The 16,150-nt window shown below is 40.7% G+C and overlaps 1 protein-coding gene and 1 long non-coding RNA gene across 2 annotated transcripts; one reads left to right on the forward strand and one right to left on the reverse strand.

Moving 5' to 3' along the window:
* Positions 1-292: 292 nt before the first annotated feature.
* Positions 293-11,003, reverse strand: LOC102786678 (phosphoinositide 3-kinase regulatory subunit 5-like). Its single transcript, XM_006797896.3, has 18 exons — positions 10,937-11,003; positions 8,731-8,845; positions 8,134-8,234; positions 7,970-8,038; positions 7,721-7,859; positions 6,589-6,658; positions 6,211-6,388; positions 5,679-5,850; positions 5,518-5,586; positions 4,622-5,418; positions 3,549-3,674; positions 2,897-3,028; positions 2,704-2,797; positions 2,509-2,585; positions 2,317-2,410; positions 2,146-2,225; positions 1,938-2,056; positions 293-909 (listed from the first exon to the last, which is right to left on the reverse strand). The coding sequence occupies exons 2-18, from the start codon at positions 8,837-8,839 to the stop codon at positions 762-764; spliced, it is 2,574 nt and encodes an 857-aa protein (XP_006797959.2). The 5' UTR covers positions 8,840-8,845; positions 10,937-11,003; the 3' UTR covers positions 293-761.
* A 1,925-nt stretch (positions 11,004-12,928) lies between these two features.
* On the forward strand, positions 12,929-15,932 carry LOC148102883 (uncharacterized). Its single transcript, XR_015718971.1, has 4 exons — positions 12,929-13,577; positions 13,952-14,104; positions 14,478-14,563; positions 15,098-15,932. It is a non-coding gene; the product is annotated as an uncharacterized LOC148102883 (long non-coding RNA).
* The last annotated feature ends 218 nt before the right edge of the window (positions 15,933-16,150 follow it).

Genomic DNA, 16,150 nt, shown 5'->3' on the forward strand with positions numbered 1-16,150 from the left:
TGCATCGTGAAAGCATTGTTACTTTCATTCCTGCTCTGTGTGCAGCCTGCATTTCTCCAAAGCTTACTGCAGAAGCTTCTGTCCGAGCGAGCGTTTTCAACTAAGTATGAACACAGTTCCCTCCTGAATATTCCCCGCTGCTTCCTGTTACCGACATAATGCCATGATGATCATCACATTACTATCTTAAGTATGCTCGGCAGGGTGTAATTAACTTATTGGAGGAAATAAAATTCTGAAACAAAACGTCACTATCCAAACACAGATGAGTGTAGTCTTTATTTCAGTTGGATGAGCTACAAAAACAAAATGAAATGCAAATGCTCATGAAGGTTTAGAAAACCAACAACACATGAGAATAAATAGCTTAGTTTATTACACAACATTATTGACTTGAAAATGTACACATTAGTACTCAAGTAATCAGTTTTCAAATTACCCACAGCAGATTTTAACCCACCCCCTACACAAACAGTGCCAGTAAGACAAGAACCTGTAAAATCCCACAACACGCCGACAAGTACACCCACATTCCTCAGTATGCAGCGAGCGCGCCAGTGTGTCAGAAGAAAAAGATGCGTACACTTCCTTATCAACAGGGTGGCACACCTTAATCTCAATTGTGGCGCACACATGAAAAAATGTCACTCTTTGTCAGTCTGTTTATGTTTCATCAGCTGTACAGTGTCCCTGCCCTCAAACATCCCAGCATTAGAAAGAATCCCACAGCTTTCTTCTTCTTCAGTGCGGCAATGAACCGGTCATGGATACGAGGACGAGAAAGAGGTGATGGGGAGGCAGAGCATAGAGCAGTAGGATGGGTGCAGAGGCTGGACTTGGCCCAGCAGCGGTTGGTAGGTCCTCCAGTCCAAACCGCTTCCCGGCTTACAGCACAGAGACACCTCACACCTGCGGGCGAGACAGAGCAACACTGCATTAGACTCTGAGACGCTGAGGTTGTGATTCACATTCGGAGAAAAAGGAGACACAAGAAAGAAATTTGCCCCCCATCCCTTTTCTCTCAATGCATTTAACAGATTACATAAAGAAAATAACAGCATGTGTGGCATATCTGTATGTAGCTGAGCAATGGTGCTGAGTACAAAGACATTGGAATAAATTATGGAATAAATCAGGGACAGTGAACTAATTACTATATATACAGCATATACATAAGGACAGCGTATAAATAGTATATAGGCACTGACAACAACACAACATAACATATACAGCACACTTTGGTTCAGCTTTGTTCAGTTGATATTTAAATCAAGTATATTAAGTGCTGTTGATTTATTGTGCTTCATAATTGGGGCTAAAGAGTGTGAAAAGACACACAAAACCTTAAAGCTTTTGTTGTTAATGCAACAGTAATGCACAAATACAAAAGTGCAGCACCTCATCTGGTGTCCTTCTTTATGAAGAAGAAGAAGCAGATCTGGAAAATGCTTTAAAAATGAGCCAATTGGTCCTATTGCTTAAAGTGGGTCTTGGGAATTTTTTTCATATTTTGTTAACAGAAAAGAAAGGTCATAAAGAAACTGCAATAAATCCACCAGCTTTGGGCTTTTTATCTAAGGTTTTTGTGGAAGTCTGGATAAAATTACTAAATTTATTTTTTGTTATCAATTTATGCTCCAAAACCTTATTAGAAGTCAAAGTATTTTGAAGTTTGGTGAGAGTGTTTTCTTTGTGTAGGGGTCCCAAGAAAGAAGGCAAATGAAAGACTGAGCTGATATGTTTTTCAAGTTATAAATATGACAGATCAGCAGCTCAACATCTGTCCATATCTTTTACTTGTAACAGTGTAATTTTAACACGTTGCATTTATTCTTTCATGTAAGTCACGCAGCAGAGTATATTTATTTTCCAAAGCTTTAAAATGCAGGAGGAATTCTTTCTGCCACCAAACTCAGAGGTGATGCTTCGTTTTTTACCTGGTGACACTTTGAATAAACTTCTTCTCATCCTGATCCAAACACACAGCAAACGTCGTCCCGGGATCTCTCCCGTTCACCTGCATCTTGTCCACCTTCACTTCTGAGACTGAGATGTGCTGCCGGAGGGAGAAGAAGTGTGAGGAAGGGAAGGGGGGTTGTTTCAAAGGGAGAGCGAGCACATCATCACATTTAATATCACCCTCACCTGTTTGTAGCCCTTTTTGGACTTGGAGCACTGCCTCTTCAGGACTTCGGTCAGTGTGAGCTGCAGGCTCTCTGCTGAATCTGCACAGGCAATATTTGAATAGCTTAACTTACAACAAAGCAAAGGTAAGACATAGAAAAAAGCAAAAGAAGAAGTGGGAATCACACGCACCGAGCTGCTGAGGTGTCCTCCACTGTTTGTGAAGATTAATCGATGTGCACATGATTTCTTTATTGATCCACTGGCTCCTCCCACTGATTGCCACCTGTTGCCGAGTCACAGATTAAGGAAATACGCCAGGCTGTGAATTTAAACATCATCTTATTGCTCGTGTTGCAGGAAACGAGTGTGTGGGAACAATACCTTGTTGTATGCAAGGCTTAGTGTTAGAGGGACAGCCTCTCGTTCCTCATCAATGCCAAACCTTTTGCTGGCAGCACCTTCAGAACAAACATAAGGCAAAATTAGACACACATGTGCAAAAGTGTGTGTTTGGCTGAATGGTGTCGCTGCTGTCTGATTACAGACATCACAGACTGATTTCAGAGTGTGACTCACCCATGGCCTTCACAGCTCTGGTTCCAGCCGTATGTCCGAGCTCCAGAGACTGAATAAACACTTCCCTTCTCCTCTCTCCTCCAACCAGGGTGAGCTGTGCAGAGGAAGGAAGTATTCATGGTTATTGTGTCCTGTGCATGCCCGTGTGTGTGTCTGTCTGCGTGTGTGTGTGTGTGCATGAATCTGCTCTGACCTCAACCTGGTAAAGCTGCACCAGAACAGGCTGGTCTGCATGTCTGCAGTAATAAAGCACCAAATCAGCCAGCAGGGGAAGCTGCTCCGTACCGCCGTTGCTGTGCGAGACGCTGTCATCCTTAGAGGCCGCCTGAGTCATTTAAAAAAACAAAACAAACTATGTTGTTATGTTGGCAGCATGCACATAAATTAAGTATGCTCATTAAAATAGTTTTGCCCATCTCGGCCCTGGTAAAGGGAGAACTGAAAAGGTCGCTATTTTTAGGATGAACTTCTGAAACACTGACAAGTCCCCACAAAACTGATTCAGCTCATGAGGTGTTTTCAGATCTCCAAACAGTCCTCCACACATGGAAAAACTGAGAGATTTACTATAATCATCACTATGATCTCCAGCCATTTCATCGCTCCTTTCATATAGCAAGTGCCTCACATAAGACCTCAAAGGATGAGTCCAAAATGAGGCCTAGCTTACTTTTAGTGCTAGTTTGAGTAAGAAAAATTAAAACAAGGACACTGGATTCTTTATTCCCTGTAATTCAACTTCATCACTTAAGAACAGTGATTGGAAAAACATCAGCGACTTTTATAGACTTCTACTGTGTGCCGTATGAAACACTGAGAGGTGATGGTGACTGAGTAAAATATACCTGAGAGAGCACGTCAGAGGACAAGCTGAGCAGACTGAGGACATTTCGCTCATACCAGGGATCCATTATACCCAGCATGTGAGCTATATCGGTTGTACAGTCGTCCACTGCAAGGCCATTTGAGTCCTGTATGAAAAGTAAGGTTGTCTGTTCAATTATATTAATGACATTTCATTATCCATAAAAACATGGCTGTTATTTTACAGTACTCAGTGCTTAATGCTACCCGGTGTGTTGTGCAGCCGACAAATCTGCAGCAACTGTTTGATGCTATCAAGTCAATATGGACCAAAATCTCTAAAAGTAGTAGCTGTAAACCCAGTACTAGCAAGGTGCACCTAATAAACTGGCCATTGAGTGTATATATCAGTTTTAAGTTTATAACGAGAAAACTTCAGAAATGGCAGGTTGTTAAAAAAATGTCTACAAAATCACATTAATGCTAACTCAGCAGCCAGTGCTTTGGGTAATGTTCAGAAATAGTGTCAACCACTCATAAAGGAACAGTCTGATGAAATTGTTCTAATTACCAGCAGGGGGCGACTCCTTTCTTCCAGACTTTTAAGAAATCTGTGAGAAAGTGACTTCTCGCCTCCCTTCATCAATGATGTCAAAATATCATTTGTTGAAGGTTTTTTTTAACGCAACGCAGTATCAATTTTGACATGAATCTATTTAGAGAGAAGCTGATTGTATGATGATTTGAAGTGTTGCTATGAAGTTGTTACCAAATTGGTTTTGTAAAGTTGAGTAAAAACAAACAAACAAACAAACAGCAAGCTGACAACAGGCAAAACGCTCAGATAAAGGTATCAAAACAAAACTAAAATAAATGTGCTGGCTACATCCATCTTTAATGTACAGTCTATATATTTGACGTGTAAGTCCTGGAGAGAAAGCGAATTTATTATGAACAATGGTTTTTTTTTGGAGCCAGGCACAAAAACTACTCATAGCTGATCAATGAAATTAAAAGTTGTTTTAAGGATTATTCTTTAAAAGTGGTCCCATCCTATCTATGAACATATGGAGATAAAAGACAGGATTAACTGAGAGGTGGCAGATGTTCTCACCACAGAGGTAGTGGTTTTGGTTAAACCTCCTATCCGCTCCTCAGTTGGTGTGTGCCCTCCTCCTGGACTTCCACTTCGTCTTTTGGTGGGAACAAAGTAAAACTGCAGCTTGCACACCTTGGTGAGCTGGGGACATTTGCTCTCTTTCTGATGCAGGTCGCTGTAGGCTCTGGCCAGCCTTCCAGCCTCTCTGTCACCTCCAAACACCACCACCTTGACGAGGGTAGGTGCTTCTACCAGATCCTCCTCGTTGCAACTCAGGATCGGTCTCCTGCGGACGCACAAATGCTTTTGGGGGGAAAGAGGATCCAAGGGAGCAGGGGACTCATGAAGGGGATGAACTTTGGAGGGTTTGAGGTGTGTCTGAGTTCTTTCAAAGTCTTTGTGGTAGGCCATGCTCTGGACACGGCGGCAAACCCTAGGACTGCGAGGGGGCTTGAAAAGCAAGGAGAAGCCTAGGAGGGATCTAGACTTCTTCTTGGGTTTCTTTCTAGGTTTGGGCTGGCTGTCTGGTCTTTCCTCTATGTCCTCCTGTGTTGTCTCCTCGCCCGATTCCACACCCGATGAGCCAGACGGCACAGACCAGCTGGAAGACAGAGAGTAGCCAGAGTCCCTGGAGGACGAGGACGCGGTGGAGATGCGATGACTTTGAAACTCAGCATCATCTTTGTTTCCTTCCAGTTCTTCTTCCTCATCGAAGCTGGTGTCATTATTGTCATCATCGTCAAGTCCGGTTTTAAGGAAACAGTCTGACAAATCCATGTCATTCTGAGCTCCAAGAATGTGTTTCAGAACATCTGCAGTGATGCAAAGAGCAGGATTAGCGTTAGCAGATTATCCTGTAGCTCAGTTAAAGGAAGCTTGAGTCATAAATCTGTTTAAACTGAGCTTGTTACCAAAGTTATCATTTTCCCAGTGGCATTTGTGGCATTTGGGGAAGGGCAGCGTGAAAATGTCAACAGCTCCTGATGAGAAGAGGAAATACTGAGATTAAAGTGAACAGTGCCATTGTCATATATAGTGCTTTCATGTTATTTCATGTTATTCCCTGACCTACCCATGTCTGTGCCTTCATCGGCACGAGCAGGTATAGCAAGGCTTTCTTTGAGCCTCTCCATTCTTTGGAGTATTCCCTCTCTCGCTGATCCAAGATCTGCTGCAGAGGCTGCCATCTCCATGCTTTCCGTCAGTGACTGCAGAATCTGGTCCAGCTCCTCAGGCTGCTTACTCTGAAAGAAACATTAAACATTAAGAAAAAAAAACAAACAAAGAAAAAACTTTAAGGGGAAAAAATTGTGAAAAACAGTAAAATTACATATAATATATAATAATATTTACCTACAAATAAAGGTGGGGTATGCTAGAATAAGGGGGAGGCAAGTCAGATTTTCACAGGAAGCAAAGAAATAATTATACCGTAAAATCACTGATTTTAAGTAATATGCAATTTCTTGGTAATTGTGCAGAAGAATTTTTTTCCCCCTCATGTTACATTGTAATTACATCGTACTTATTTTAGAGAAGCCCTGTGCCTTTGAAAAGTATAGTCTCATTAGAAAGTGTTACCAAAACAGTCAGTGGGGAGTCACCTGCAGGGCTTTGTGGAGCTCCTGTAGGTCATGTTTGGTGCCCAGAGCTGCCTGAAAGCTGTGCAGGATCAGAGTGATGGTGACGTCTCTGCTGCAATGCTGGGAGGCACTCAGCTGCTCGGAGACAGACTGCACCTCTGTAGGAACATCGTCATCTGGACTCACCAGCAGTACCGTGCTGCATACATTAACGCCCACAAACACACACGCACAAACACACACACATGAACTCTATTAGACCTTAAGTGTTGTTATATTCTCTCTTATAACTTAGTTTAGTGTGCACAGAAATAGCAGCAATGTTTCGCTCATTTAACAGATATTATTTTTAATATTTTCACTCACATTCTGTAATCATTACATTTTTCATGGACTTACATGGTTTTAGAGCCGTGAATCTCATGGGAAATACCCTGCTCCGTCCTTACCAGTCTTTGAAATGAAAGACCTACAGCAAACAAATAGGAGAAAGGTCAAATACATGGATCTACATGTATGAATGCATGAGGTGGTTTTGTCAGGGAAACACTGCCTCCATGTGGTCACATGGTTATTAACCAAACCAGTGGTTTCTATATTTTCATGTGTCAACACGACTTCACCAAATGAACTCTATTAGACCTTAAGTGTTGTTATATTCTCTCTTATAACTTAACTGGTAAAGTAACAACGCCTTTTTGGTTGTAATGGTAAATGGACTGATTCTTATACAGCACTTTTCTACTCTCCCGGAGTACTCAAAGCGCTCTATACAACACGCCACATTCACCCAGTCACACCCATTCTCACAACCTCTATACTGAGTGCTTTCTAACTACACTCACACACATTCATACTCCGATAGACGCATCGGAGAGCAACTTGGGGTTAGTATCTTGCCCAAGGATACTTGGCATGCAGACTGGAAGAGCCTGGGATCGAACCTCCAACCTTCCGAGCAGTAGGTGACCTGCTCTACCTCCCGAGCTACAGCCAGGAAGTAGCTTACTTTAATAACCATTTTGAGGAAAGGCACAGGCATATCAATGCGCACATACACCACACTTGGTGTTCTCTACTTTACACAGAAAGTAGTACCACAAAACTATAAACTGATTTTACTAAATAAATAACAAGTGTCAACAGCAGTCAGTCACTAAGTGGATTCATATTAGGTGCCACTTAATTCTACTGGTGGAAGTTTCCACATTTACCAACAGAATTAACCACCATTTAGGATTGTTTGGTCAAGTCTGATTACCTGATTAACCAAGTCTGATTAACATTAAACTGATAAGTAGTTTTGAGTTAACTCTAAACTATCTGTTAGCTGCTTTGTTCTGAACTCAGTTGGCTTCCTCCTTCTCTGATTAAAGGATACAACCTTCTTCTTTTTGTTTCCATTAAACTGGCTTTGCTGCCAATGACGCTCACTATTATTGAATAAACACTTAGCTAGTAGTAACTACTGGTGGTATCTATTGTTATGTCTTTCATATTTCACTGCTGTGCATATTAGTTTCATTTCAACCTGGTGCTCGGAGCTCCTGCTGGATGACATTAAGCAGACGTTTAGCAGCAGAACTGCAGGGCTCGGGCCAGGACAGGAAACCATGGAACAACAGGTTGGCGTCCTGCAGCACGCCACTGTTTGCTGGCAAGTAAGGAGCCTGCAAGAGTGAGTAAGTGTTAATGTAAGTTCCACAAATGTTTTTACTGTGCAGCTGATAATGGGAGGATTCCTTCTCATTTCTGTCCTGATCAGTAAATAATAACTCACTCTCAGGAGGGTGGAAGAGAACAAGAGCGAGAGCGGCACCACCAGCTCATACTGACACTGCTCCAGCACCTGTAGAGGAAGAAAAAACTTGAATTGAAACCACTGCCTTTCCTCCTATAGCAATAAACAGCACAGAAATTGATGTTGGTGTTTCGGCTTTTCACCTCCTTTGTTTTCCTCAGTATTTGCTGTAGAAGGATGAGGAAGTTGTGGGGATCTCTCTTGACAAGTTCCTCCAAAGACCAGCGATTGATGCACAGTCCGGCTAGTCAGGGCAGAGAGTAATTTTAAAAAACCTGAACTGAGCTGCGTATTTCTCCTTTTAGGTTTCAGTCTGATGGCAACCAGTAAACAGATTGTTCAGGTACTCGGCTTATAGTTAGAAAGATGCTTGAAAACAATGACGCCACTTTCACTTGCTGCCTGTTTTTCAATGAAGGGTTTTTAGTTAGAAATTTTAAAAAAGGATCTTGCATAACCGGATACTTGCTCATTCTGTGTGTCACCACTTTCAATTCCCATTTTCTCTGACAGCTCCCAGTTCATTAAGGGTATAAGTCTTATCACATTATTATTTGGAAAAGACTATTTAAAAGGCTATTTTAAATAATATTTTAAATAAAAATATTTTAAATAATTGTACAGTTTTTCCACCAGTAGTTTTAACATGTCTTCCCCCGCCCCTCATAGTGCTTTGTTAGGCTGATGATATCATTTTCTGGAGTGTTACCATTAAAAGCAGCTTTGCTTTTGAATCCTACCTTTCCAGAGCTGTGTGTCAGGAGTGTCGACACCCAGGTGACTGAGGCAGCGCTCGAGGACATGCTGGATTCGATCCTCGGTGCACGAGCTCTGATCCAGCGTCTGCATCGTCTTCTACTGAGGCAGACAAATAGAAAAAAAGCTAAATTACTCCCTTTGATGCTTTGGTCTCTTTTGGTCTCTGGTCTCTTCAGTCACTCAGTCTTCCCACTGATGGTGCTGGCCACACTTTACAATCATTGTTTATCCCTTTCCAGACCAACACTTGCTCTCACAAGCAAACAGCAAGTGTCCAACCAGCGTCCACAGCAGGGTAAAAAAAAACACAGCAGACTGGCACTTCCTAGTAATGCCAGTGAGTCACAGACTGAGGGAGTGGACCGGAGATGAGCTGGTGGAAAACAGCTCAACAACTTCTACTTTTTCATTCTTAAAATCAGCTGGTGACACCACATTCATGTGACTCACAAGCAAGTTGGAAGTTACTTACAAAAGGACAACTTCCTATTTGAGCCTCTTTAGTCCTAAATCAAGCAAACGTGTGACTTTGAAGTAAAAATGGTCGCACGAGAAAAAAGAATCGCTGGTATTCACTTACATGCACCTGTGGTTTGGGCGTTCACACATTTAGCTGCAATAAAAAGCGCACAGTGAAGTAGGTAGCAGCATGAGCAGATTCCCCTGAGACATGGTTTGCTGCAGTATTTACTTAAACTCAGATCACACCCTTTGACATGAGAAGGAATATTTCCCCTGGTACTTTTTCTAAGGAAGCTGTAACTGGAAAAATGGGCTAATCTCAACCAATCAAAACAGGGAAAGGCCTCTCTGAGGCACACAGTGTAAATTAAAGGGAACCTCTTGTGTCATATATCTATATATATATATATTGTGGATGTTCATATTAAGCATGCCTAATGAAATAATGTGAGCAAAACGTTTCAAGGCTTCAGACTGCTCCAAACATGTGTTTCCCAGCACCTTTTTTCTTGTCTTGGCTTCATATGATGTCACTGAGAGTGGATATCCCTTATATGGTTATCTCAGGCGCAACAGCCCCGCCCACCTGCTGTCCAAACTTGTTTACCAGAGGCAGTCAATGAGATGACAGTTAGCTTAAAGGAAGGGGAAGAAGAGTAACAACAGTTTGTTTTAGACAGCAGGCCCAGTGTAAAATATGTAGAATTATCCAAAGAGTTCAGCAACAACCAAAAATATGTAGCTTGAAATGTGCATAAAGAGTCCCGCTGAAACTTTAAAAGAAAAATGGAACTACTCTCTTTAGACATGGGTAGACATGCAGAGCGTTCACAGTATTGCAACATAGTGGTGACGCCAAACTTTTATTTTTTAAGGGGCGTGCTGCCATGGTCAGATGAACTCAGCTAACCTTTCACCAACATCACCAGTCGAATGAGATGTTTCAGCCACATATCCCTTACTTTCAGCTGCCTACAGTATTTCTTATAGGTAATGATTTCAAACTTTGTGTAATGTGTTTGCGTACATGAAGACACACACAAACACAGAGACACACATCCTCTACTTGGGAACGACCGTAACAGAGGATACAGAAAAACAGGAATTAAAGAGGAACATGAAACAAGTCACTGACACAGACAATGACTTTTAGTCACGCTGTGGCTTCGTAGTTGTAGTTCAAGCTTCAAATCTAAAGCTGCAGGGCACGAAATAACTACATCTGCGCATAGCACATGACCAACAAGGATATGCTGGAAGTATTTGTTTGCAGCAGCTACCTGGTATATCCCGTAGCAGCGAGCAAGTCCATCAATTGTCCACTGAGGAAGCAGGTGTTAATCCATTGTATGCTTTCAGGCTATATTGTTCAGGCCTGACGTGCCACAATGCAAAAAAACAACAACAAGATTATTTGATGGGAACTTGACACAATAGGATTGCTGCACTTTAAGCCAATCAAATGTATTTTTATGGCGTGAAAGCCCGGTTACATCAACATCAGCTTTCAACAAAAGAAGAGGAACAGGAAATCTGCAGAGGTTGAATTAAAGTTTGCAGTTAGGTCTCTGATACACTGGGTGATAGATGCTCGTTCTAAAACGAGGTATCAGATGTGCGCTACAGACAGCCTGATATGAGCAGAGATGCACATGCAAGTTGATGCTTAAATGTTTTTAATGCACATAAAATTAGAGACAACCAGCAAAGCGAGATAAATCTTACCAGTGAGCACTGTAATCTGTGTCCTAGATCATCCCAGATGTACCACAACTGAGAAACGCCAACGAAGGGAAACAATACAGAGACCACATCCTCCTGTGTTGGTGCTTTTCAAAAATAGACCCTCCAACTGCACAGCTAAGAGAGCATGTGCTGCAAAACAGGAACTTGATGAGTCTTTATGCTGAAGTAGTTTACATAAGACATTGTACTGAAGCAGTAGGAGGAGTCTTTTTTTAAGACGGACCTCATTTGACTGAAGTTGTTCACAACATTGTGCCATAAAAGTCTAGACTGTTGTGATCAAATGTGTCAGTCCCTAGAGATAAGGCGATAAAAACTGGGGTTCTTAGTCCTTTACATAGAGAAATCAATCACACAAATTTAATATAAATTTCTGAACACAGACTCCACAGCATGCCAAAGGCTCTTTGGATGGCCTATGTGAGTGTAAGCAGTGCACATACAGCAGTTAGTAAAGCTGTTTTAGGTAGTAAGTGGCAGCGAATGGCCAGTTTGAACAGTCTCTGGTAAATGAAAGGATCAGTCAGTTTTCTGATGACACCAAGAGATGTTAACTACTCTTTCTGGTAAGAAAACGCTTTAGTAGGAAACATATTTATGCCATTACTGGTAAATGCCTGTTCACATGGTATAATTCAGTGAGTGTCAGAGGGAACTAGATGTGTGCATCTTCTCTGTGCTCTGAGTGCAGGATTCTAGTTCCCTCTAGTGCATTGTGTGAGTAGAATAAAGAGAAAATAAAGTGAGGTAGGATGTCAGTTAAGTAGATTTTGAATCCTTCAAGATGCAAAATTAGCTTTGGCGGTTTCAGGCAAATACAGTAAGCCCATTAGATGCTTAAACCAAAGAGAGGAGAGCTGAAGCTGTCGCTGATCTTTTTTTCCTTTTTAAAAACATAATAAGAAGAAAAGAATTGTGTGCCTGGTTAATTTCCTGCTATTAAAGTTGATATCGCTGCAAGTGGGTTCATATGAAAACCAAATAAGATTCTGAAATCCATAATAACCTGTTTAAGTTAACAAGTTCATGTTTCAACTCATTGTAGGGTGTCTTCCTCTCTTGTGCTCGTGTTTAATACAAGTATTACCAACATAGGACAGTCTTGTCAGGGGAGGCACTGGGGGGACAGGAAATTTTAGGGGGTTGCCAGTGCTCCCCAGAGAGAAGCGGGATACAGCAGTAGAAGACCACGCTGGGCACCAATCCTAATAGCTAAGAAAATGACACTGAGGCTACAGTTTGCGTGCACTCACCTAAATTAGTCAACTGAAAAAACACTGCCTGGTTTGATGAGTCTCTTACTGCTGTGATATTCAAATAGTATGGTCAGAATTTGGAGTAAACAACATAAAAGCATCCAGGTGGTGTAATGGTGGGAGGAATATTTTCTTGGCACACTTTGTGTACCAATGGAGCATCATGTACCTGAGTATTGTTGGTGACCATATCCACTGTCTTATGACCACATTGTTCATATCTTCTCTGGCTTCTTCCAGCAGGATAAAGAGCCTTATATCAGTGGTTTCTTGAACATGACAGTGAGTTCACAGTGCACAACTTTCCTCCACAGTCATCAGATCTCAATCCAATATAGCACCACTGGGATGTGCTTTAACAGATGATGCACATGCAAATCTGCAGCAGTTGCATGGCGCTGTCATGTCAATACAGAACAAACCCTGTTGGCAAATGTTTCCAGGACCTTTATCAGTCTCTGCCGTTAGGAATTAAGGCAGCTCTGAAGACAAAAGGTAGTCCAACGCAATATTAGCACAATGTAAGAAATAAACTGCTGAGTGTAACTTATTGTTGCTTTGTGTAGCAGTAGTGATGCTCACACTGAAAAAAAGGGACTGGCCATCTCCTGGATTTATGTAAGCATCTTGCATGTATTTAACACAATTGCCTCATGTTTTAAAGTTAAATGTAACTATATAGTGTAAAAACTAGATGATATGCAGAAAGGGTGTATTAAATTGTTCATATCATGTTCAGGTGAAGTAAGAGAATAAGATAGCAACGTTAAATCTCGTGAACCCACGCGTGATTTCATCTCGCGGGCTTTGGATCGTGGTTTAAAAAAGGCATCCATCTCAGTCAAGTCGAGCAGCCAACTCTACGTTTTTTGGTATGTCTTGATTTTTTGAATTAATATTTACCATATTTCAGCCAAATGTAGTTAAACGTCTAGAGTGTCGCCATGTAACATGCTAAAAAAGAGCCGTTAGCTTATTTGCTGTTTTATCTGTTGTCAAAGAATTGGCGCTTTTTCATTTGAATTTGTCTTTGGCACAAGAGGCGTAATATCACATTAAACCTAATTATGAGGCACTCATAACATAATTTGGTTTTCTGTGTGAATAGATTTGCCAACTGACTCTTCAGTTACATTATGTATTTACTGCACCGTGGTGTTAGTGAGATTTTGGACATTGAAACAGCTTAAGCTAATATCATCAGCGGCATTATGCTAGCTTACATCCCTACCCCTCCTGCCCTCACTTGCTGTCCTTTTGTTTTTGTTTCTTTTTTCTTTTTTTTTTGCTGCACATTGAGAGATGACCTCTATTCTGCATTTCACCAGGAGTCAGCTGATGGATTGTGGGTTCAAGGTGTTATGGTGAGAAAGTATATTCTATTTTCGCTTAAGGTTTCTGTAACTTGATTATCATAGATTTATTTGTAATTATTAGGTGCATGCATACTCAAACAGACCACCCTATTAATACAACTGAGAAATCCAAAATCTGCCATAGGTTTAACTTATACCTGTATGTGTTGTCAGAAAGGTGATTACTGGACTCACATTAATGCACACTTGAACTAAAATGAGGTTGTAACTTGTGGGTTGTTGGGTTGCAAATCAGAAACAAACATCTTTGGATTTTTTTAATCCCATAAGATCTGGAAACACAGGTTTTATTCAACAAAACATTACTGATTAACCAAGCACAGTGCCTGCTGTTATTTCAAAATAATTTTATGTCATTTCAGATAAAATGCAGCATTCCAGTGCATCCCAACCATGCCTTTACAGTCAAGGTTTCTGACAGAGCTGAGTTTCTCTCTGACAGTCTGCTGAAAGTGTTTGCAAAGTGATCGGGGGAACAGGGCACAAAGCTAAAGGATGTAGCTGCCATGATGACAGTAAGAACTTTAAAATTCTTTAACTACAAAGTGTATATGTATTGCATTAGGTCAGTAAAAGATTTTTATGCTGCATCCATTGAAACAGTAAACTATTACCTGTGAGTACTGATTCCACTAAAAGGATGCCATAATTTTCATCATGCATTTACTGGCCCACTGAGAAAAATGTATTTTTAAAAATATATATATATGTTCTGGAAACTATATATCCATAAAGTTGATGTCAAACTGGAACTTTTGATATCGCTTTGTAGATGCTGGTGTTGCATGTTGACTGGTTTAAAAAGTCAAGAGTTTTTGTCTGGGATCATTTTCTTCTGTGCTACTGAAAAGTTCACAAATCTCTGTTTTCTTTGTTATAATACTCAAGGATGACATTAATGCTCGGAGTCCCTCATCAAAGTGCTCCACATCTGTGTGAAAGACAATTGCAACATCTTGGTGCAGGAGCTCAAGGTGATTTAAAATTTAAATTTAAAAATGCATTTAGTTATCCACTTGATCCTCATTGGACTGGTTAGGACCAGTAGTCCTCCATAATAATTTGTAGTTCACATGAGGCCTGGTAGTGAACTCGGCCACCGGCCCTTGAGGCCCCACCCCCACCCCTGTATTAGGGGTCAGTGTGAAAAAACTTTAAATTTGTCATTCTAGTGAACAAAGGAAAATCCCACCAATATTTACGTTAGCTTTTGTTTGAAAAAAACTACCAACTGACCAACAGCTAACCTGAGTGACATAACCTGGATTTCTGATGGGCCGGTGTCTTTCTAACAAAAACTAATGTAAAGCATTTGAAATTATTATGTTTTTCACTCTCTCTTAGAAACTCTGTTAGACCATGAATGGCAGCATGGCAGGCCACTCTTTGGCTATAGCTATTTACTATGTTGCTTGCATTGGTTTAAATTACTCTAACATTAGAACTGGTAGATTCAAAAGAGATGAGTTTAAAAAGGAATCTTATAGAAATGTTTTGTGTTTAACCAGGACTTGACTGAGGCCACTGCACAGATTGAGAAAACCACAATGAACATCTATCTCCAGAGATGCGCCAGGCAATGACTTTTCTGATGTTGGCATCATCATCGAGGGTATAGTAGTTCTTCAAGATCTGGATAACGTGACCTTTGCAGTAGCCATGCTGTTTGGACCTTTTTTATTCCTTCAATATGAGTTACCCATCACAACTCTGAATCACCTCAAAAATGTAGCAAAGGGTGGTAATGGAGTTGGATGCAACTCAGCTCTCAAGAAAAGCTCACAACTAAGACAAAACTGCTCCTGCAAGGAAAGCTCACTGTTATGCATGTGAGGTGATTAGCTCTAGGTGAGAGGACATTTAAATCTCACACTTGTTCGGCTGCATTTTTGAAGCTCAATTCCAGGAACAGATCGCAGGGTTCATTTTTATATACTCTGCCATGAGGACAGGGCCGTGTTTTTTGTTGTTGTTTGTTTTTCCTTTTGCTCTGTACAAGTTCTCTGTTTGTCTGTTTGGCAGCATTTTCCAATTTCTGTTTGTATTTTTTCTTTCTTTTACTAGTGAAGAGATGTAGCGTGAACGGTTATACAGTCTAAATATTCCATCTGGGTCATGTGAAATGGTATTTTCAGTTTCATTCAGTTGAAGTAAAGAACGTTGAATATTTCTAAGTGTGCTGTTTTGAACCAAGATGTCACAATATGATCAGTGCTGTAATTTTTGACAGTCACTGTATCAATGTTATTTTTGCATCTCTTGAATAAAGTTTTTGACCTGCAAGTGCTAATTTCTTTAGTTATTGGGGTAAAATGGGTAATGTTAATAGGAAGGTGTTTGCCAATTCAGTAACCTAATTTAATGTTAATGGAAACTAACATTACCTCAAATTGTTTAGTTATAATTGTTGTTTAACTGAATCTTGACATCAGAGGCCTTAAATAGAATGTTTTGTATTGTTCTTTCCCAAGATAGTTACCTGTAACATTTTTCAAAAGAAACAGTCTAATTTCTTTGCTGTGATTGATTCCAGAGAACATGGAAGAACTGACATTATTTAA

This window comes from Neolamprologus brichardi, chromosome 4 (genome assembly GCF_056152115.1).
Source record: "Neolamprologus brichardi isolate AB-2024 chromosome 4, ASM5615211v1, whole genome shotgun sequence".
In the NCBI taxonomy this organism is placed as follows: Eukaryota; Metazoa; Chordata; class Actinopteri; order Cichliformes; family Cichlidae; genus Neolamprologus; species Neolamprologus brichardi.

Coding starts and splice junctions, on each gene's coding strand:
- LOC102786678 (XM_006797896.3), bottom strand. CDS start 8,839: ATGCAGACGCTGGATCAGAGCTCGTGCACCGAGGATCGAATCCAGCAT. Junction 6,389..6,588: donor ATTCACGGCTCTAAAACCAT/GTAAGTCCATGA, acceptor TAATGTATGCAG/CACGGTACTGCTGGTGAGTC. Junction 2,798..2,896: donor TGCAGCTTTACCAGGTTGAG/GTCAGAGCAGAT, acceptor TCCTCTGCACAG/CTCACCCTGGTTGGAGGAGA.